Here is a 24,232-nt window from a genome sequence, read left to right as displayed (position 1 = left end):
TGGAAAAATAAGGTAGTTTATTATTATTATTATTCCTGGTAGGTGATACTGGTTAGGAATATCCAGTAGCTTGTCTTCAATGCAAATGTTACCAAGCTAACTGTAGTCTTGAGTTTGACTGCTGTAGTCTTGAGTTTTAGCTTAATAGTCCCTTAACAGGATTTGTTAGTTGTTATGGCAAGTGAGTGTGAAATGAATCTACACATGAATCAGTTAACTCTACACTGGAGGGACCACAAATCTAGTAGGTCATCCTATCACAAAGGCACAGCATTTGACCTAGGAAGAGCCAGGTGAAAATTTGGATGTATCACTAGGGGAAAATCTTCATCACTAAAAAGTGACCCCATACCTTCCTGAACATGGTTCAGCAATCAAAAGCATTGTTCAGGGATGACTTGCAAAACCTTACCTGTCCAGGAGGGGAGCTCTCTGCACCCAGCACTTGCCTATAGAATACGGGATCACAGCTCCGCAGTGTGTTCTGGCAGCTGGCCAGTGGGCTGGCTGTACCAGGTTTCTTCAGCAGTGGGTCATTGCGGCGGGAGTCAGTGGTGAGATACACCTGATGGTAAAGGTGTGGGGCCATCAGACCTCCCCGTACAGCATCGGCATGCAGAGAGGGCCCTGGTGTTCTGTACAGGGAGCTCATGGGGGCTCGGTATAAGTCCCTGGACTGTTTCCACTTGTAAACTTTGAATATGATCACTCCCAATATTGTAACTGCAAACCCTACAGAGACCAGGATTAATGCGAGGAGTAGATAAAAGGTGAGGTTTTTATTCTGCTCCCCAGGGGCAATGCCAGAGGGGAACTCAGCCCGGGCTTCTGGAGATTCCTCAGTTACTGACACGGTCAGAGTCACTGTGGTGGACAGTGATGGCTCCCCATTGTCTTTGATCAAGACTGTGAGCATCTGCCTGGGTAAATCCGTGTCCTCGACTGGCCGGGCAATGCTGACTTGACCCGTGTGAAGCCCCACAGAAAAAAGGCTCTCATTGGGGGCTCCCAAGAGGCTGTAAAAAAGCCAGGCATTGTGCCCTGCATCTGCATCCCAACCAACCACTCTTGTGACCACGTAGCCTGCAGCTGTACCTTTAGAAAGCATCTCTACTGAGCTTTGGCCAGGCCTAGGGTATAGGACCTGGGGAGCATTGTCATTCCGATCTGTAACAAATATGTTCACGGTGATGTTGGTGGTCAAGATGGGAATGCCCCCATCACTGATGTGAGCTAACAACTGAAATTCCCGTTGGTCCTCATAGTCCAGGGGCACTAAGGATGACACTACACCACTGTCACGATTTATTGTGAAGTAGCGGCCCACTAGTCCAGCTTCTGTTTCTTGCTCCAAGAGAAAAAATGTAAGATGAGCATTCTGTGGGGAGTCGGGGTCCCAGACACTTAGATTTAATATTGGAACTCCTGGGAGGTTGTTTTCTTCAACATAAACATCATAGGAAGGTTGGGAAGATTGAGGGGGGTTATCGTTGATGTCAGACACTTGCACCCGAACTATTGTAAGGGCCGAGAGAGAAGGGGCTCCAGCATCTCGAGCAGTGATACTTAGGTTGTATTCTGGCACAGTCTCCCGATCCAGGGCTGCGCTGGTTTTCAAAGTAAAATAATTCTTGAGAGAAGAGGTCAGGCTGAAAGGAAGGCCTGGTGGAACCTCGCAAGTGACCAGCCCGTTCTCCCCAGCATCCTGATCCGTAACACTGAGCAAAGCAATGACAGTTCCTAGAGGAGCATCCTCTGGAACTGGGCTGTACACAGAGGTGACAGTGATCTCTGGGGCATTGTCATTCACGTCCACAACTTCTACCAAAACCTTGCAATGAGCTCCTTCGGGGTTGGCGCCTTTGTCTTTAGCCTGTATGTAAATCTCGTGCAGTTTTGTGTCTTCGAAGTCCAGTGGACCCTTGATTGTCAGCACCCCAGTTACAAGGTCTAAGGAGAATAGTTCCCGAACGCCCGCACGGTTGTGGCTGCCCAAGGAGTAAATTATCTCACCGTTGGGGCCTTCATCCAGGTCAGTGGCGCGGACTTGCAGCACGCGAGTGCCAGGGGGTGCATCCTCCGGGACACGCGCGCGGTACAAGGACTGGTTGAAGGCGGGCGCATTGTCATTTGCGTCCAGCACAGTGATGCGAATAGGAAGAGTCGCGGAGCGAGCCGGGGTACCTCCGTCCAGAGCGGTCAGCATCAACTGGAGACCAGGCTCTTGCTCCCGGTCCAGGGGGTGCTCCAGCACCAGCTCCGCGTACTTGGTGCCGTCCTCCCGCGTCTGTACACGAAGCGCAAAGTATTCATTTCGGCTCAGCTCGTAGGTTTGTAAAGAGTTGCTTCCCACGTCGGGATCGTGCGCGCTCTCGAGCGGAAAGCGCGTCCCCGGCGCCACAGCCTCGCTAATCTCCAATTTCATTTCCCGGGTAGGGAAAGCGGGATTGTTGTCGTTGATATCCTGTATCACCACTTCCGCGCTAAACAGCTCCAGCGGGCTCTCCACCACCAACTCCAGAGTTACGGTGCAGGAGGGCAGTGTCCCACATAGCTCCTCTCGATCCAGCCGCTCGTTCACGAACATCTCTCCTGTCTCCCGGTTCACCTCAAAGAATTTTCGGCTACCTCCGGACACCACCCGGAGCCGGCGAGCTGACAGGCTGGCGAGATCCAAGTCAAGGTCCTTGACCACGTTGCCCACCGCGAAATCCTTCTCTCTTTCCTCCAAGATCTCATAGCGAATGACCGCGGAAGCCTTGTGCAAGGCGCCAAGCAGAAGCAAAACTCCCACCACTCTCCCGGTGCTTACCAGTCCTCTCCTCCCGGCCGCTGGGACCATCTCACTCAAAGGCAGTTCCTCTTGGCGGGATCCAGCTCGTTCCGGCCTTTTCGCTGACAAACTTTCAGCGGTTTAGCGCTTGGGCGCTGGGTGCCGAGTCAGACATGGCTTTCTGGATGCCTTTGATTTGCTCGCCGGCTGTTCAGTCTCTGCCTCATCCCGGGGCGCCGAGAGGGGACGGGCCGGGGCTCGATCTCCGACGTCTTCATTGGCCGACAGCGGCACGCAGAGTCCCAGTCAATAACTGCACGAAGAATGCTCCAGCGCCGGGCTCTTTAAGCCGGATCCCAGCTAGCGCCACAAACTTCTTTCTTCTGGCTTCTTTCCAGAGTTTACCGGCAAAAACTCCCTGGCAGTACCGTAGTACATCGGAAAGCTGCCTTATTCTGGAATGCCAAATGCAGGGAGATGAAGCTGGCTGTTCTGAAAGTCTTCAAGCCAAATTAAGGCCTATTAAACTCTTGAGTCGTTGTATTTAGTCGCGGGAAGGCAGACCAAATCAAACCCCCCAAATGACACAGCTGTTGTCAGGGGAAACTAAGAAAATTGTGTGGTTGGTGAACTGGATAAAGCCTATTTGGTTTTTTTTTTTTTTTCTTGTAAGGACACTTTTAGTATGTCTGTGCAGGTAATAAGTTGATTGATCTTTTACCCAATGAGACTAGAGTTCTCTTTAACTACTCAGTTAAAAAAAAAAAGTTAACAGGAGTTGTTTTGTTTCGCTCTTTCACAAAAATTTTTTAATGAAATTCAGATTTCTATTAAACTAAGTATTGTTTAGTTTCCAACGCTATAGAACCAGGGTGAAAAGTGAAAATTTCCAACATTACCTTTTACATCAGTCATAGATCATAATCTAATTTTCCTTTACTTGATCAGTTTCCTAAGACTTTTGATTTATATGCCACCAAGTGAAATTGCCTTGCTAATAAAGAGTAAGAAAAAAGAAAGCAATAAAGAAAGAAAAAAAAATGAAAGAAGTTAAAAAGCCAGATCTATTTACCACCTGGAAATTTATAAAATGATCGTGATATGACAGCAAGAAAGAAATGGAAGGCCTTTAGCCACAATGAAACACATTGAATTTTTTTTTTTAATTTAAGATTATAGTCACCAAACAAAATGTCGATGATTAGGGTAACAAATAAGAGCTGACTATGAAGTAAATGGCATAACACTGGACAAGAAATTACTCTCTAAGGATTCTTGGGTTCCTGTTCTACTAAATGAATAAGGCAGACAGAATAACTTGGCATGAAATCTCAATTAATGATGCAATTATACAGTTGGACAATATATATAAAATTCTAGAGCCTCATACTATTTATATATACTTATCTTTTAAAAATATCTATTTATGAGAGAGAGATGGGGAGAGAGCCAAAGCATCATTCTGACACATGCATTGCCAGGGAATGAATTCATACCTGAGGGGCCAATATTTTATCCACTATACCACCTTCTGAGCCACTATAATTGTCTTTTAAAAAGTTTGTTTACTTTAATAAACAAGAGAGAGACTAGAATATTTATCAACTCTGGTATGAGGTGATGGAAGGGATCTAACTTATGGCCTGTTGGGCCTTAGGCATGCGAGTCCAGTGCTCTAACACTAGGCTATCTCCCTGGCCCTGTATACTTGTTTTGCACTACATTTTTTTTTTTTTTACTGCATATAACTCTTTTGAAGTGTAATTGAATTTTGAGGCAAGGAGGCAGTTAAGTAGATGAGACATAAGTATGTATAGACTATTAATTAGAAATGAAAAGTTATCAGGGAGTCAGTTGGGCGGTAGCGCAGTGGGTTAAGCGCTGGTGGTGCAAAGCACCAGGACCTGTGTAAGCATACAGGTTTGAGCCCCAAGCTCCCTGCCTGCAGGGAAATCGCTTTACAGGCAGTGAAGCAGGTCTGCAGGTGTCTGTCTTTCTCTCTCCTTCTCTGTCTTCCCCTCCTCTCTCCATTTCTCTCTGTCCTATCCAACAATGACATCAACAACAACAATAACTACAACAATAAAAAGATCAACAAAAGGGAGTAAATAAATATTTTTTTAAATGAGAAGGTATCACTGACCTTTCTGTCCATATCCTCAGTATTTTAATTTATTTCTTAAAACCCCCAGCTTTAAATAGTCAGATTTGACAAGTGATCAGATGACCAAGATGACTAGATAGAATATATGCTGTTGGCTATAGAAAATATTGCATTCACTTTAAATTTTTTTTAAGTTTTCATTTATGTTGAATAGAGACAGAGATAAATTGAGAAGAAAGGGGAAGACAGAGAGACGTGTCTGTCGCACTATTTCATCGCTTATGGAACTTTCCCTTACAGGTGGGGTCCAGGGGCTTGAACTTGAATCCTTGCTCACCAAGTCATTTTCCTTTCTTTTTTTTAAATTTATTTTTATTGGTGATTTAATATTGATTTATAAAATTATAAGATAAAAGGGCTATAAACCTATACAGTTCTTATCTCTGGAGTTCTGTGTCCCCATCCCCCTCCACTGGAAGCTGAGTTCTCCCAAAGTCACAGATATGGGCTGATTCTACAACTATGTATGTCTACATCTACATCTATATTCCTGTCTTCATTTATTTTCTTTTAAAAAATATTTATTTATTCCCTTTTGTTGCCTTTGTTTTATTGTTGTAGTTATTATTGTTGTTGTTGTTGTTGATGTCATTGTTGGATAAGAAAGAGAGAAATGGAGAGAGGAAGGGGAGACAGAGAGGGGGAGATGGGGAGAGAAAGATAGACACCTGCAGACCTGCTTCACCGCTTGTGAAGCGACTCCCCTGCAGGTGGGGAGCTGGGGGCTCGAACCGGGATCCTTAAGCCAGTCCTTGAGCTTTGTGCCACGTGCGCCTAACCCACTGCACTACCGCCCAACTCCCTTCATTTCTTTTCTATGTCATCTCTACACCTATTACTACTACCAGATGTCTTTCTTTTCTTCTTCTCTCTCAGAAAAGAAAAATAGTGCCTGGCTTCCTCTGATGTTTTCCAGATTTGCTTACCTTTCAGTGATGGTATAAAAACAAGATTCTTGGTGCCAAACACTTCAGGTCCTGGTTGAATTACGTTACAGTACCCTCTAATTTACTTCCACTATTGTTTGCACCTCTGAGAGTTTGTACCAAAATTATTTTTTGTGGTGCAGAAGGTGGGAATTTTGGCTTCTGTAATTGTTTCTCCACTGGACATGGGTATTGACAGGTAGAGCCATACTCCCAGCATGTTTTTATCTTTCCCTAGTCACTCAGTCACCTTTTTTAAAAATAGATTTTATTTATTAATGAGAAATATAGGAAGAGAGAGAGAGAAAGAACCAGATATCATTCTGGTACATGGGCTGCCAGAGATTGAACTCGGAACCTCATGGTTGAAAAGCCAATGCTTTACATTGTGCTACCTCCTGGACCACACTCAGTCACTTTCTATTCAAAATGTGAACCAAGTATCAATGAATCAGGACCAGGAGGTGATGCACCTGGTGGCTAGCACATGTTACATTATGGAAGGACCAGGTTCAATCCCCCAGTCTTCCCCTGAAGGGGAAGCTTTACAAGCAGTGAAGCAGTACTGCAGATGTTTCTGTCTCTCCTTTCTTCCCCCCTTGATTTCTCTCTGTATCTTTCCAATAGTTGAATTAATAAATAGATATATAAGTAAACAATAAATTTTAAAAAGAGAAGCAATGATCCTAGTGGGTTATTTGGAAGCCCATATCAATGTTTATTTTCCCATTTGCTAACAATTTCAGTCTGAAACTAGCTTTTAAAAGCTTTATCCCCCCCTATTTTTATTGGGTAGGAAAGAGAGAAATTGATAGGGGAGGGAGAATCAGTGAAGGAGAGAGACACCTGCAAACCTGCTTCACTGAAGCATCCCCCATTCAGGTGGGAAGCTGGGCTCCAACCTAGGTTATTGCACAGGGCAATGTCTGTGCTCTCAATTGGGTGTGCCACTGCCTAGCTCCCTCCTCACAGCATCTTACTGCTTTTGAAATAAAATACCAAATTATTTACATAATACCCAAGATCTCCTTCTCTTGATATCCCAAAATTGTGTTACAGCTTTCAGTGTGCTCAGCAACTGAGCTCTTTTTGTGCCCTAGGGCCTTCAAGCAGGCTGCTCCTGTCCTAGGACACTTGCTTTTTTTCGCTCTTTGCTTTGCTAATCCCTGAAAACCTTTCAGGTAATCTTTTAAATGATATTTCCTCATAGAGGCCTTCCACTAAGCTGCTGTTAAAATCAAGATCCTTTGTTATGCTTTCTTACATTTTCCTTTGTTAAACCTAGCACGACCTTAAAATGTAAAATTATTTGCATTTATTATTTATTTATTTATTTTTATGGACGACACAGGGAAGGGAGTCAGGTGGTAGCGCAGCAGGTTAAGCACACGTGGTGAGAAGCCCAAGGACTGGCGTAAGGATCCTGGATCGAGCCCCCAGCTCCCCACCTGCAGGGGGGGTCACTTCACAGGTGGTGAAACAGGTCTGCAGATATCTCTCTTTCCCTCCCCCTCTCTGTCTTCCTCTCCTCTCTCCATTTCTCTCTGTCCTATCCAACAACGATGACATCAATAACAACAACAATAAAACAAGGGCAACAAAAGGGAATAAATAAATATAAAAAATACAACAAATAAAGTATTATTTTTAAAAAGGCACAGGGAATAAATATATATAGACCTTATACATGTGTGATTCCACTATTCCTGGGGCTATTTTTCATTCTTTTATATTAGAAATTATTACACATGCACACACACACCTCATATTATTGTTGTATCAAACATGCCTTTGTTCTTACATGTAATTCTGGGGTTCAAACCTGGAGCTCTGCTTGGTAAGGTGTCCAAGTTAGAAGGTAAACTATTAAAAAAAAAAAGAAAGTAAACTATTTCCTGACCCTAAAACTATACAATTCTTTTTTTGTTTAAGTATAATATCTGTCTCTCCCACTAGACAGAATGCTGCAGAAGGGCTAATAACATGACTGTTATGGTTATCACTTGTGTCCCCAGTGTCTACCAGAGCCTGTGTTTCTTACTTCCATCCCCAAACTTATCACAGTATAATTGACAAATAGAACTGTATTAATTTAAGGCATGTAACATGATTTAATATATGCATATACTAGGACATGTCACCACAATATAGTTGTAATACTCCTACCACCTAAGCTAGAAATACTTTTTTTTTTTTTGGTATGGTGAGACTATTTAAGATTTACTCTTCTAACAAATTCCAAGTATGTACACTACCACACTTAACTATGTCAAAATTTATATTAGATCCCCAGAACTTACTTGATTTATAACTGCAATAATGTACCCTTTACGGTGGGAGAGATAGTATAATCTTATGCAAACAGATTTTCATGCCTGAGGACCCCAAGTCCCAGGTTCAATCCTCCATACCACCATAAGCCAGAGCCAGCAGTGCTCTGGTAATAATAATAATAATAATACCACCACCCTTTGGGCAACATCTCCCTATACTCTCATTAGTTATTCATATAGCAATATTCATTCTAATCACACATTAATCATAAAGTGCACAGGCTATATATGTTCACCTGTGGGCATCATTTTTCCTAGATGTAATGCATTTTTGAAATAGTGAATACAGTCACTATTTCAAGCTACTTTGATATAGTCTTGCCTTTTCTAGAAATTCATAAAAACGGGATTCTAAAACAGAGTCTTTCGTATTTGGCTTTCAGTAACATGCCAAACTTAATTCTTTTTTCAAAATATTTTTTTAGTTTACTTATTTATTTATTCCCTTTTTGTTGCCCTTGTTTTATTGTTATAGTTGTTATTGATGCTGTCATTGTTGGATAGGACAGAGAGAAATAGAGAGAGAAAGAGAAGACAGAGAGGGTTAGAGAAAGAGACACACGTGCAGACCTGCTTCACTGCCTGTGAAGCAACTCCCCTACAGGTGGGGAGCTGGGGGCTCAAACCCGGATCCTTACGCGGGTTCTTGTGCTTCGCGCCATGTGCGCTTAACCCATTGCGCTACCACCTAACTCCCCCAACTTAATTCTTAATTAAATCCATTTATCTGTTCTTTCTCCCATCTTCCTCATCTAACGAGCAGTTTTAATTGCCACCAGAGTTATCATTGAGGGCAGATAGATGCCTGTACAAAGAATATACAGCTCCTGGCAACCATTTTTTCCTTCTTTCCTTCCTTCCTTCTTCCCTCCCTTCTTCCCTTCTTTCCTTCCTCCTTCTGTGTTTCTCTCTCTCACTTTCTCTCTTTCTTTTTTATTTATGTTGAATAGAGACAGAAATTGAGAGGGGAGGGGGTATTGACACCTGCAGCTCTGCTTCATCTCTTGTGAAGCTTCCCTCTGCAGGTGGGGACCAAGGGCTTGAACCTGGGTCCTACTACACTGTAACATGCTGATCTAATGGGTGTACCACCACCCAGCCCCATTTATTTCTTTTACTTGATGGGACAGAGATAAATTGAGGGGGAGGCAGAGAGACAGGGAGAGAGAGAGAGAGAGACATCTGTAATACTGTTTCACTACTCCTGAAGCTTCCACTCCACAGGTGGGAGCCAGGGGCTTGAACCTGGGTCCTTGTGCTTGTGTGTGCTCAACTGGGTGAGCCACCACCCACTCCCTAACAAGCAGCATTTTTAATCCTGTTAAAAAGTTTCAAGCTACTGAATTATACACACATGCACACACAAAGACACAAACACAGACACAAAGCCTCACCCCTGACATCTTATAATATTGTAAGCCAACGTTAAAGTCCCAACTCATTCTTAACATTTTTTCCTACACTCCTACATTCACTGCAGTGAGTTTAGTATCTCCAAAATGTGTGCATATGTTATAAACTATGTATTTATAAGAGGGAAAGAAACAGAGAGACAAAGACTGAAAGTAGCTAAAGAATCTTTCTGGCATATGCTGTGTTGGGGACTGAATCCAGAGCCTCATTCATATACAAAGTTGTATACTTTGCCTGATAAGCCACCCCCAGAAGCTCCAAAATATGTTTTGAACCTCTCAGTTACTTCCCTTTCTACTGTCACCACTTGAGTAAAACCATCTTCTATGCTGCTATCATTTCCTCTCTGGCATTTACCGCCCCTAGAGAATGTCTTCCTTTAATTTTTTTCATTAGTGATTTAATAGTGGTCTACAAGATTATAATATTACAGGGGTATAGATTTGTACTACATTCACTGCCACTCTCTGGTATTCTTTATTTCCTTTTTTTTATATTTTACTAATTTGCTCATGAGAAAAGTAGGAGGAGAGAAAAAGAACCAGACATCACTTTGGTACATGTGCTTCTGGGGATTGAACTTGGGACCTCATGCTTGAGAGTCCAATGTTTTTATTTATTTATTTATTTATTTATTTATTTATTTATTCACGAGAAAGATAGGAGGAGAGAAAAAGCCAGATATCACTCTGGTACATGTGCTTCCGGGGATTGAACTCAGGACCTCATGGTTGAGAATCCAATGCTTTATCCACTGCGCCACCTCCCGAACCACTCTTGCTTTTCCTTAAACTTCATTTTGCATGAAATATGAGTTATCTTGCAAAAGCATACATTATATACTCGCCTTGATAAACATAGTTCTTAGTATAAAGATTGGCTACACAATTTCTGAGATCAGAGCAAAATGAAAATAGGAGGCTCCTTGTTGCACAATTTTTTTTTTAATTTCCTTATTGGTGGATTAATAGTTTACAGTATTAGTTTACACTAAAATACAATAGTTTGTACATGCATAACATTTCCACATAACCGTACAACCCCCTGTACTTTCTAAATACCCTCTATATTTTCTGAAGACTCCCTTTTAATTTTTTATTTAAATATTTTTTCTTTTCTATTTTTGCTTATTTATTATTGGATAGAGACAGAGAGAAATTGTGGGGGGAGAGGTCTATTGAGAAGGAGAGAGACAGAGAGACACCTGCAGCCCAGCATCACCACTTGTGAAGCTTTCCCTCTGCAGGTGAGGACCAAGGTCTTGAACCTGGGTCCTTGTGTACTGTAGTGTGTGCACTTAACCAGGTGCACCCCTCCTGACCCCTCTAAAGACTTCTTTAGGGGAGAGAGAGAATACACACACCAGAGAATCACTCTGGTCATGTAATGCTGGGGATTAAACTTAGATTCTTAGGCTTGAGAGTTCAACACTTTATCCACCATGCCACCTCCCAGAGGGGGCACATTTAAAAAAATCATTAAGATCCAGGGCCCTAGTCAGGGAATCCTGGAATTCCCACACAGACATGATTGGGCCTAGACTTCTAATAGATCTCTCTCTCCACTGTCACTGGTCATCTCCATCAGGAACAATATAATGGACCCCTTGCTGGACCCCTACAGGACCTTGCCCTCACTGTGGATCAACAATGATAGGGACTGCCCCATTCTCGGAAGGGAAGGTGGGCCAAAATATTCTACCACTCGAGGAATATGGGTCTGGAAATGAGTGCAACGTACAAGATTCCTAGCTGTGACCACAGAATGCAAGGTCAGATCTACAAGGATGTAGATGCACTGAATATGGGCCCCAGATCAAATCGATGGGGTTTACAGTTAGCGATATTTATATACTTTCCCCATATCTGGGAGCTATGCTCTTCTTTGACCCAGCTTTCTAGTCCTATTTCCAACTCTGACACCATCTCCCCAGACAATACCTTTGTTCCACCTGCATGTTAGCTGTCAGGCTCAGGCAGAAATCAGTAAAGTCATGGGTCTCTTGGAACATGCCTAAAATAGACCTACTAGCTTTTTCCAAAATGGAGACCTCAAATCTCATCTGCTACATTCTTGCCTTCAGGTTCCTGATTTACTAAACAATTTGTTCTGCTTTATACCTTAAAATTCTTTTCAACCACCAAGTTGCAGATACTACTGTGATGCCAACCTGACTGCCCTGGGCAGACAACCTCACCAAATGTGTCCTGGAACCCCAACTTTCCAGAGCCCTGCCCCACTAGGGAAAGAAAGAGACAGGGAGTATGGATCTATCTGTCAATCCCATGTTCTGTACCCGATAATGATTCAGGGTCCATGCTCCCAGAGGGATAAAAAAAGGAAAGCTTTCAAGGGAAAGGATGGGATATGGAGATTTGGTGGTGGGAATTGTGTGAAATTGTACCCCTTTTATCCAATGGTCTTGTCAATATTTTTTATTTTATAAACAAATTTAAAAAATAAAAATTATTAAGAATTTCAAGATGGGGGTCTGGGCAGTGGTGCACTGGATTGAGTGCACAAAGACTCACACAAGGATCCCAGTTTGAGCCCACCTGCAGGGGGGCTGCTTCTCAAGTGGTGAAGCAGGTCTGCCGGCAGGTGTCTGTCTTTCTCTCTCCCTCTCTTTCTCTCCTCTCTCGATTTCTCTCTGTCCTATTCAAAAAGTCGAAGACACTGCCACAGTAGCAGTGGATTCATAGTGCAGACACCAAGCTCCAGCAATAACCCTGGAGGCAAAAAAAAAAAAAAAAAAAGAATTTCAAAATGTTGATACTAGAGCATTAACCCAAATACAGGGTTATTCTAAGAATGGGGGCTGGTGGGTGCAGGAGAAATAGCACAATGGTTATGAAAAGAGACTCTAATGCCTGAGGCTCTAAGGTCCCAAGTTCAATTTCCTGCACCACTGTAAGTCAGAGCTGAGCAGTGCTCTGGTAAAAATAAATAAAACAATAGAAATAAAAGAATGAGGGCTGGTGTAACTGCACAGGTCACATGTTCATGGTGCCTAGCCGGGCACATAGGAAGTGCATCACAGGCATTACATAATAATGCCTTTTATTATTACTTTATTTCCTAATAGTACTTAGTCCCAGAGGATCGGTAATATCTGAAAAGCCTATTCATGATACTGTTAAAATACTGCATTCAATGAAAAGTGCACACACACACCCTTCCATAAAACCCTAATACCATCTTATTTAAAAGGATTTGGTACGTATGAGAGGGAGTTTTATATAAGAAAGAAACATGCCAGAACACCACTTGGATACATGCACCACCAAGGATTGAACCTGAAACTGTAGGCGTGCAAGTTTAATACTCTACCAGTTGAACTACTTTTCCAGCCACATCTAGCAATATTTCACATGTCGTCTTGAAAACATTTTAGTGTGAAAGTAAGGCCACTTGAAAAGAAATGGCATAAAACAAAAAAAATCAAAGAAATATGTATCATAATTAGACATGTGAGAAAGTCAAGAACTTGGTGGAGGGAGTCGGGGAGGGAGTCGGGCGATAGCACAGCAGTTAAGCGCATGTGGGCAAAGTGCAAGGCCTGGTGGAAGGATCCCAGTTCAAGCCCCAGGTCCCTACCTGCAGTGGAGTCACTTCACAGGCGGTGAAGCAGGTCTGCAGGTGTCTGTCTTTCTCTCACCCTCTCTGTCTTCCCTTCCTCTCTCCATTTCTCTCTGTCCTATCCAACAACGATGACATTAATAACAACAATAACTACAACAATAAAACAAGACCAACAAAAGGGAAAACAAACAAATAAATAAAAATTTTAAAAAGAACTTGGTGGAGAAACTGAATAAGTAGTCTAATATTAACATTTTTTTCTGAAATTTTCCTGAATTTTAGTTATGTGAGAAAAATATCTTGTATGCTTCGATTTGAAAAAATGATCAATAAGTTTTTAAAAATATTTATTTACTTCCTTTTTTGTTGCCCTTGTTTTATTGTTGTCGTTGTTAGGACAGAGAGAAATGGAGAGTGGAGGGGAAGACAGAGAGGGGGAGAGAAAGATAGACACCTTCAGACCTACTTCACCGCCTGTGAAAGGACTCCCCTGCAGGTGGGGAGCGGGGGCTTGAACCGGGATCCTTAAGCAGGTCTTTGCGCTTTGCGCCACATGCTCTCAACTCGATGTCTTACCGCCCAACTCCCCAATCAATAAGTTTTACAAGCTCTTTTTCCAGCCACCAGGTTCCAGATGCTAACATGATGCCAACCACACTTACCTGGGCAGATGGCCCCACCAAAATGTCCTGGAGCCCCGCTTCCCCAGAGCTCTGCCCCACTAGAGGAAAAGAGAGACAGGCTGGGAGTATGGATCAACCTGTCAACACTCACATTCAGCGGGGAAGCAATTACAGAAGCCAGACCTTCCACCTTTTGCACCCCATAATGACCCTGGGTCCATACTCCCACGGGGTTAAAGAATAGGAAAGCTGGGAGTCGGGCGGTAGCACAGCGGGTTAAGAGCAGGTGGCGCAAAATGGAAAAGAATCCCAGTTCGAGCCCCTGGCTCCCCACCTGCAGGGGAGTCGCTTCACAGGTGGTGAAGTAGGTCTGCAGGTGTCTATCTTTCTCTCCCCCTCTGTCTTCCCCTCCTTTCTCCATTTCTCTCTGTCCTATCCAACATCGACGACATCATCAACAATAATAACTACAACAATAAAACAACTAGGGCAACAAAAGGGAATAAATAAATAAATAAATAAATAAGTAAATAGAATAGGAAAGCTATCAGGGGAGGGGGTGGGATATGGAGTTCTGGTGGTGGGAATTGTACCCCTGTATCCTATGATTTTTGTCAGTGTTTCCATTTTATAAATAAAAATTAAAAAAAAAATTACCACTCAAAAAAGTATTTATTTATATTTGTCTATTAATGATTAAGAGAGAGGAGAAAGTATGGGATCTTTTAGAACTATAATCAAAGGTTAAAAGCTCAATAATATATTTATCTCATCTCCTGTTTAATTGCATTTTGATCACATTCATCTTCTAATTGATTTCTACTTCATAAAGTTTAAATATACTAGCAAATTATCAGAAAAAAATTACTGAAGTTTACATACATGGAAATCCCCCAGGAAGTTTAAATCCTACTTAGAGAGATTTAAAAAAATGTTTTTTGTTTTCCTTTTATTGCCACCAGGGTTATTCCTGGGGCTCAGGGCTGGCACTACAAACCCACTGCTCCCCAAGGCCATTCTCCCGCCCCCTGGTTTTCACTTTTACTATATAGGACAGAGAGAAATTGAGAGAGGATGAGGAGCTACAGAGAGAGAGAGAAAGACAGGAAAGACAGACACCTGTAGACTTGTTTTCCTACTAGTGAAGCGGACTCCCTACAAGTGAGAAATGGGGTCTTAAACCTGGTTCCTTACACTTGGTAGTATGTGGGCTCCACTGGGTGTACCACTGCTCAGGTCCCAAGAGATAAAATGTGTTCAGTTTTCCTCCCAAGTGCTATTATTGTATTACTACCTAATTTTCTTTCTTTCTTTCTTTCTTTCTTTCTTTCTTTCTTTCTCTCTTTTTTATTGCTGTAAGAGTTATCTCTGGGGCTTGTTGCTGGCACTACGAATCCACTGCTCCTGGTGGCCTTTTTTTTTTTTTTTCTTCTATTTTCATTAGGACAGATAGGAATTAAGAGGGGAGGAGGAGACAGAGTGTGAGGAGAGAAAGAAAGAAAGAAAGCAGCAGATTTGCTTCACTGCTTGCCCTCTGTAGGGAAGGGGGAGTTGGGGGTGGGGGCTCAAACCTGGGTCCTTGCTCATGGTAGGTAATATGTACATTAACTGAGTGTGACACTGCTCTGACCCTATTATCTAAGTTTTTATCAGTCTTCACCAAAAGGATAGCCATATATGACTTTCTCTCTTTCTCTTTCTTTCTTTCTCTTTCCATTCTTCCAATTCCCCTCCCTCCCTTCTTTCCTTCCTTCCTTTCTTCATTCAGGGGAGAGAAGGAGAGAGAGAGAGCCAGGGCATCACTCTAACATATGTGATGCTGGGGGATCAAGCTTAGAACCTCATGCTTGAGAGTCCAGTGCTTTATCCACTGTGCCATCTTCCATGCTTTTTTTTCCCCCAAATAAAATAATGCCATATATAATGATAAATTTGAGTGAGGAAAAATATGGATTTCTGGTAGTATATAAGTTTAGTACATGGTAAAACTGCTATTTCAAATCACTGGGATATTTTTTTCCCACCACAGTTATTACTAGAACTCAGTGCTTGCATGACTCTACTGCTTCCAGTGATGACTGTTTTTCTTTTCCTCTAGATAAAGAGTGAGAGACAGATACAGAGAATAAGACAAAGAGAGAAACAGAGACAATGCATCACTGTCCCCATCACACATGAAGCTTCCTCCTTGCAGGTACTCCCGTGTAGGGAACAAGGGTCCCCATATGGGCACCAGGGATTTCAGCCCAGGTCCTCCAGCATGGGAATGTGTGCACTTTTCTAGTTGAACCACCTCCCAAAACTCCCCAAAGATGAAATTTTTAATAAATAGTATTGGAGTAGTTAGATGGTCATGGGGGGGGAGATAAAATTAGGTTAATACCTCAGCACACACAAGAATAAAATCCATGTAGATCAGCAATCTAAGTGTGAAAAATAAAAAATCCATACTAATGTTAGAAGAAAACTAACAGGGAGTAGGGCGGTAGCGCAGCACAAGGTTAAGCAAAGTGCAAGGACCAGTGTAAGGATCCCGGTTCAAGCCCCTGGCTCCCCACCTGCAGGGGAGTTGCTTCACAGGTGGTGAAGCAGGTCTGCAGGTGTCTGTCTTTCTCTCCCCCTCTGTCTTCCCCTCCTCTCCATTTCTCTCTGTCCTGTCTAACAATGAATGACATCAACAACAACTACAACAATAAAATAAGGACAACAAAAGGGAATAAATAAATATTTTAAAAAATAAAATAAAAAGAAGAAAACTAACCATTTCCCTCTCTCTCCTCCCTATCCTCTCTCTCTTCCTTACTTCTATCCCTCTCTCTCTCTCTGGCTGTTGGGCCTTGCTTTCCTTGGACATCATGCCTGTGTAATTCCATTGCTTCCATTAAACTCTGTTTTTTTTCCCCTCAGTCTCAGAGAGAAACAGATATGGAGGGAGGAATAGAGGAAAGGGGAGACACCACTTTACCACTTATGAAGCTTTCCCTGTGTATGGCGCTTCCATGTGGTGCTAGAGGTCTCAGACCAAGGTCCTTAGATATGGCAAAATATGTACTTTACTAGATGAGCTATCTCCTGCCCCCAAAACTGATACACTTTCCTATAACTTGAATGTTAGGCAAGGTTTTCTAACAATGAATTCAATACAAGAAAAAAAAGACTTCATAATTTTTAAAAATATTTATTTACTCCCTTTTGTTGCCCTTGTTGTTTTATTGTTGTAGTTATTATTGTTGTTGTTGATGATGTTGTCATTGTTAGGACAGAGAGAAATGGAGAGAGGAGGGGAAGACAAAGAGGGGGAGAGAAAGACACCTGCAGACCTGCTTTACCTCCTGTGAAGCGACTCCCCTGCAGGTGGGGAGCCGGGGGCTTGAACCAGGATCCTTATGTCAGTCCTTGCACTTTGTGCCATGTGAGCTTAACCCGCTGTGCTACTGCCCAACTCCCAAGACTTAATAATTTGATTACATAAAAGCAAAGAAGATCTTTAGTCACAACCAGGCCACCCCATTACCTGGGGCCCTAGTCAGGTAGACCTGGGGTTCCCACACAGACATGATTGGGCCTAGATCTCTAACAGATCCCTCTCGCCACTGTCACTGGTCATCTCCATCAGGAACAACATAATGAACCCCTTTGTGGGCCCCTATAGGACCTGGCCCTCAAAGTGGATCAATAGTGGTAGGGAATGTTCCATTCTCCGAAAGGAGGTTGGACAACATACTTTACCTACTACCCGAGGAAAATGGGTCCTGAAATTAATGCAGCCTGGAATGTTCCTAGCCCTGACCACAGAATGCGAGCACAGACCTACAGGAATGCAGAGGTTACATAGGTTTCTGTGCTGAATATAGGCCCCAGATCAAATCAATGGGGTTTATAGTCAACAATATTTATATACTTTCCCCATATTTGGGAGCTACTCTCTTCCCTGATCCAGCTTTCTGGTCCTTTTTCCAACTATATATAACACCATCTCCCCAGACAATAACCTGCGTCCACTTGCATATTAGATGTCAGGCTCAGGCAAAAATCAGTAAAGTCATAGGCCCTCTGGAATATACCTAAAATGGACCTACTAGCTTTTTCCAAAATGGAGACCCCCAATCTTCATCTGCAATATTCTTGCCTTTAGATTCATTATTAGTCAATAATTTGTTAACTCTTTTTCAGCCACCAGGTTCCAGATGCTACCATGATCCCAATGCGACCACCTTGGGCAGAGGACCCCACCATGTGTCTTGGAGCCCCGCTTCCCCAGACCCCTGCCACACTAGGGAAAGAGAGAGACAGGCTGGGAGTATGGATCAACCTGCCAATGCCCATGTTCATCAGAGAAGCAATTACAGAAGCCAGGCCTTCCACCTTCTGTACCCCACAACCATCCTGGGTTCATACTCCCAGAGGGATAAAAATAGGGAAGCTATCAAGGGAGGGGATTGGGTATGGAGCTCTGGGGGTGGGCATTGTGTGGAAATGCACCATTCTTATCCTGTAGTCTTGCCAATATTTCCATTTTATAAATTAAAAAAAAAAAAGAGGAGGGAGCCAGGCTGTAGCACACCAGGTTAAGGACACATCTTAACAAGCACAAGGATTCGCACAAGGATCCCAGTTTGAGCCCCGTGGCTCCCCACTTCCAGGGGGCTCGCTTCACAAGCAGTGAAGCAGGTCTACAGGTGTCTTTTCTCTCCCTCTCTATCTTCTCCTACCCTCTCAATGTCTATGTCTTATCCTATAAAATGGAAAAAACGGCCTCCAGCAGCAGTGGATTGATAGTGCAAGCACCATAATGTAGGACGATAACTCTGGAGACAAAAAACAAAAAAAAAACAAAGAGAAGGGGATTTCATTCAGTGATAAGCACAATAACAAAAAAAAAGTATCAAACAAAAATGAAAGGCAAATGACATATAGAACATAATTGCAGCTTCTTACATTTTGAACAAAAGACTAATATCTCTAAATGTATAAATACCTTTAGCTTTTTTATTCCTTTAATTAATTAATTAATTATTTTCCTCCAGGGCTATTCCTGGGGCTAAGTACCTGCACTATGAATCCACTGCTCCTGGCAGCCATCTTTTTCCTCGTTGTTATTGTTGTTGTTCTTATCGTTGTTGGATAGGACAGAGAGAAATTGAGAGAGGAGGGGAAGATAGAGCAGGGGAAGAGAAAGATAGACACCTGCAGACCTGTTTCATTGCTTGTGGAGTGACCCCCTGCAGGTGGGGAACCGGGGGCTCGAACTGGGATCCCTGAGCTTCACACCATGTGCCCTTAACCTGGTATGCTATTGCCCGGCTCCCTTTATTCATCTATATTATAGCAGCAGGAAATGAAGTCAGGACCTCACATATGCATATACTTCTGAGTGGTCTCTGCACTCAATTTTTAAGTATATATATATTTTTTTTGCCATGAGGGTTATCACTGGGGCTCAGTGCCTACACCACAAAATCCGAAAATCCGCTATGCCTGGCAGCCATTCCCCACTCCCCCCTTTTTTCCTTTATTCAATAAAATAGAAACTAAGAAGAGGATGGGCATATAGATAGATAGAGAGAGAGAGAGAGAGAGAGAGAGAGACAGAGACCTGCAGTACTTGCTTCACTACTCAAGAAGCCCCCCCTGGCCCTGCAGGTGGGGAGTGGGTACCGGAATTCTGGTCCTTAAGCACAGTAAGGTGTGCGCTTAACCAGGTGCAACACCACCTGGCCCCTCCCCACCCAGTTTTATATTGATTTTCTTTCTTTATTGGAGGATTAATGTTTTACAGTTGATAGTAAATACAGTAGTTTGTACATGCATAACATTTCTCAGTTTTCTATATTGATTTTTTTAAGATAGAAAGGAAGGTAAAGATATATAGATAGAAAGAAGATATCACATCACTGCTGTACCATCCATGGAGCTTCCCCAGTGTCATCTATGGTGTTTCCATATGGTTCTGGAGCTTGAACTAAGGCTTCATGCAGAGTAAGGTATGCACTCTACTGGTTGAGTTATTTCCAAGTTCATAACTATCTTTATTAATTTTTATTAATTATTTTAGAACTAAACACTGAAAAAAATCTAATAAGGCATGGGACATAAACAGAATAATTTTGGGGGGCCACCATGGTTATTGCTAGAGCTCAGTGCCTGCACAACGAATCCACCACTCCCAGTGGCCATTATTTTCCTTTTTTTTTTTTTTGATAGGACAGAGAGAAATTGAGAAAAGAGGAAGAAATAAAGGAGAGAGGTGGGAGTTCGGCGGTAGCGCACATGGCACAAAGCGCAAGGACCGGCATAAGGATACCGGTTCGAGCCCCCAGCTCCCCATCTGTAGGGGAGTCACTTCACAATCAATGAAGCAGGTCTGCAGGTGTCTATCTTTCTCTCCTCCTCTCTGTCTTCCCCTCCTCTCTCCATTTCTCTCTGTCCTAACAACGACAGCATCAATAACAACAACAATAATAACTACGACAATAAAACAACAAGGGCAACAAAAGGGAATAAATAAATATTTAAAAAAAAACAACAGGAGAGTAGCAGAGAGACACCTGCAATACTTGTTCCACTGCTCGTGAAGCCGCCCCCCAACCCCCAGTCCCGCAGATGAGGAATGGAGATTTGAATCTTGTGCGTGGTAATGTGTATGTTTAATCAGTCCTTGTGCATGGTAATGTGTATGCTTAATCAGGCGCTCCACCACCCAGACCCCAGAACAATTTTTTTAATATTTATTTATTAATGCGAGAGAGAACCAAAGCATCATTCTGGCACGTGATATGAGGGATTGAACTCAGGACCTCATGCTCTTAGGCTAATGCTCTAGCCACTGATCCACCTTTCAGGCCATCATCATCATAATAATAGCTATTATTAATAATAGTATATAATAATTAGTATAATAATTATATTTTATTCATTAAATTATAATTATTTTAAATTTAACTAATTTACGATTATGTTATTATAAAATCAATTTAATTATATAATTATAATTCATGTGTTTAATATATTGTAGTATATTTATAGATGATGAAATTTTAATACAACAAATGATAACAACTATTATTATTGTTTTATTATTTTACCAGAACACTGCTCAGATCTGGCTTATGGTGCTGCTGGGGATCAAACCTGGGGTTAGCTAGAGCTCAGTGCCTGCATGACTCCACTGCTTCCAGTTTTTCCTTCCTTCTAAGTAGAGAGTGAGGGACAGGGAAATATAGACAATCTCAGGCATGAAAGTTGCTTTGCATAACCATTATGTGGTCTCCCTAGCCCCACCAGAATAATTTTTAAAGAGATAAAATAAGGCTGAAAAGAAAAAAATTAAGGCTGAGCGATGGAGCAATGGTTGCACACTGGACTTACATGCCTGTGGTCCCAGAAATTCCAGGTTTAATGCTCAGCACCATCATATGCCAGAGCTGACTAGTATTCTGGTTGCTGTCCTCATAATAAACCTTTTTTTAAAAAGAGATAAATTACCTCTTAAATATGTGAAATATATATTTATTTTAAATCATGAGAGAAATTCTAACTAGAGCCACTTTAGATTAAAAAATTGTTTTTGAATATATATATTTGTACTGAGAGAGACCAGAGCACTACTCTATCAATTTTATATTTATTTATTTTCCCTTTTGTTGACCTTGTTGTTTTACTGTTGTAGTTATTATTGTTGTTATTGATGTCATTGTAGTTGTATAGGACAGAGAGAAATGGAGAGAGGAGGGGAAGACAGAAAGGGGAAGAGAAAGACACTTGCAGACCTGCTTCACCGCTTGTGAAGCGACTCCCCTGCAGGTGACTCCCCTGCAGGTGGGGAGCCAGGGGCTCGAACCAGGATCCTTACACCAGTCCTTGGGCTTTGCGCCACGTGCGCTACCGTCCGACTCCCTACTCCAACATTTTATGTGGTTCTGGGGATCAATTCCAGGTCCCCATGCAAACAAAGCATACATGCTTCTTGGTCCTTTCTTGAGATTTTTTACTGAATAAATTGATATATTAGTGCAAGTTGCTTAAATGGTACAACTTAAATGGAAGGAAATAGTTACATCTAATAAAATGGCATCTGCATTTACCCTATGACTTAGAATTTCACTTTAAAAATTATTTATTTATTTATTTATTCATTCATTCATTATGAGAGAGATACAGAGAGAGCAGGAGAGATTGGGGGGGGGGAACGATAAAGACCAGAGCACTGCCCAGCTCTGGCTTATGGTGGTGCTGGGGCTTGATCTTGGGGTATCAGAGCCTCTGGCATGAAAATCTTTTGGATAACCATGATGCTGTCTCCTCAGCTCAGCATCACACTTTTAGAAATGGCCCTGAAAACACACATTCAATACCTATGGAAATACATATGTTCTGGGGTACTCATTACAGTAGCATTCATAATTGCAAAGAGATTGAAATTGCCTAAATAGTAAACTACATATTGGTTGAATAGATATATAATATATGAAGCCATGGAGCTTTATGAAACTACTAAAAAAATGAAGGTTTCTACAAATATGTATTTGTATATATATATTTCCAGGATAAATTATTAGTGCAAAAATCTGTGAAAAATTTTATTTCCCACTGTGTCGAACTAACAATACCACTACAAACAACTGGAAAATTGATACAAATATTGATGTTTTCAGACACTGGTTAAAAATAAGTATAAGACAGAGAAGAGAAACAAAGGAGGAGGTTTTTGTTTTTTTTTCACTTAGGAGCAATAATCACATCATGGAGAGGGGAAATCCGAGGATACAGTGATCTTGCTAAATTGAGGAGAAGAAATTAGAGTTTAGGGAGTCGGGCTGTAGTGTGGGTTAAGCGCACATGGCGGGAAGTGCAAGGACCAGCACAAGAATCCCTGTTTGAGCCGCCCTCACACCCCCCTCGTCCCCTGGCTCCCCACCTGCAGGGAAGTCACTTCACAGGCGGTGAAGCATGTCTGCAGGTGTCTATCTTTCTCTCCCCCTCTGTCTTCCCCTCCTCTCTCCATTCTCTCTGTCCTATCCAACAACAACATCAATAACAACAATAATAACTGCAACAACAATAAAAAACAAAGGCAACAAAAGGGAAAATAAATAAATATTTAAAGAAAGAAAAGACATTAGAGTTTGGGGAGACTGAGGCAGCCAGAAATCTGTATAAATATCTCCTTGAGTTCCTGGCTGACTAGTAATCTGACACTTTTCTAAAGTTGGGCAAAGAACAACCCTCAAGGGAGCCATTAACTGAAGAATTCCTAGAGGTTACACAGGGATGGGAAATGTTTGAATTCCACTTCAGCAGAAGTAAAAAGATATTGCTGAACACTCAAAGCAATAAGAAAGTCATAACTTAATTGTAGGGCTAGACTAGACTAAGGCAATGATTTCTATAGACTAGCCCTAAAAATCTTAAAAATCAAAGGAAGGATCAGCCTGATCTACAAATGACTTGTTTGCTTCCAAAGCAAATTACTTCTGAAAGAGACAACAAAATCCACAAAAACTGTAACATTTACACTATCTATCAGCCAATATAAATATTATTTGATATGCAAATAAGCTGTTAGTGGTAACCTAAACTAAGGAGAAAATCATCACTAGAAATGACAGACGTTGGTTGGTCTGGGATGTGGTGCTGGGGATAAAGCATTACTCTTAAGCATGAGGTCCTGAGTTCAATCCCCAGCAACATATGTTCCAGAGTCTCAGTCTCTTTCTTTCTCTCCTCTCTCTCCCTCTCTCTCATCTCTCTCTGCCTATCTTGTTCATTAACAAATAAATAAAATCTTAAAGAAAAGAAAGACAAAAGAAGTGACAGAGGGGAAGAAACAAGCAAATGAGGACTTTCAAATAGCTATTGTAAATGTTCTCAGGGACTTAAAGGAAATTATGAAGTTAATGAGAGAAGTGACAACAAAACGGAGGTTTTAGAAGTAAAACTGCAATACAGTATATGAAATGAAAATATCACTAGATGTAAATAGCAACAGACTAGACACTGAAGAAGAAAAGAAACAGCAACAGAAACTACTCAAATTGAAACACATAGAGGGGAAAAAAAAGATTTAAAAATTAAAGGAGGGCAGCGGCTAGGTGACGGTGCACCAGATTAGGTGCACATAGTATGAAGGACCCGCATGAGGATCCCAGTTTGAGCCCCTGGCTCCCCACCTGCAGCGGGGTCACTTCACATCTTTCTCCCTCTCTATCTTCCCCTCCCCTCTCAATTTCTCTATCCTATGAAAAAAAAATTTTTTTTTGAAAAAATGGCCATAGGAGCAATGGATTTGTAGTGCAGACACCGAACCTGGCAATAACCCTGGAGGCAAAGAAAACATAGTAAATGAGGGCTGGGGAAATAGCTCAATGGTTATGCAAATGACTTTCATGCCTGAGGCTCTATGGTCCCAAGTTCAATCT

At 42.0% G+C, this 24,232-nt stretch overlaps 1 protein-coding gene across 23 annotated transcripts in view; it reads right to left on the bottom strand.

Annotated features, from left to right (window-relative positions):
- LOC103109855 (protocadherin gamma-C4) overlaps positions 1-24,232 on the bottom strand; it is a 243,096-nt gene that overhangs the window by 36,623 nt on the left and 182,241 nt on the right. The window contains exons 1-2 of one of the 23 annotated variants that reach the window (XM_060179914.1): positions 2,813-3,032; positions 413-565 (exon numbers count right to left, since the gene is read on the bottom strand). The exons of 20 other annotated variants lie outside the window; for them this stretch is intronic. In XM_060179914.1, the coding sequence (XP_060035897.1) occupies positions 413-565; positions 2,813-2,842 (183 nt within the window). In that variant the 5' untranslated portion in view covers positions 2,843-3,032. Of the gene's footprint in view, positions 1-412; positions 3,066-24,232 lie in introns of those variants that run through there. 2 more of the 23 variants (XM_016186364.2, XM_060179923.1) reach the window with 2 other exon arrangements.

This window comes from Erinaceus europaeus, chromosome 2 (assembly GCF_950295315.1).
Source record: "Erinaceus europaeus chromosome 2, mEriEur2.1, whole genome shotgun sequence".
Lineage (NCBI taxonomy): Eukaryota > Metazoa > Chordata > Mammalia > Eulipotyphla > Erinaceidae > Erinaceus > Erinaceus europaeus.
The sequence above is the reverse complement of the archived record's forward strand: the minus strand, read 5'-3'. Positions and strand labels throughout refer to the sequence as shown.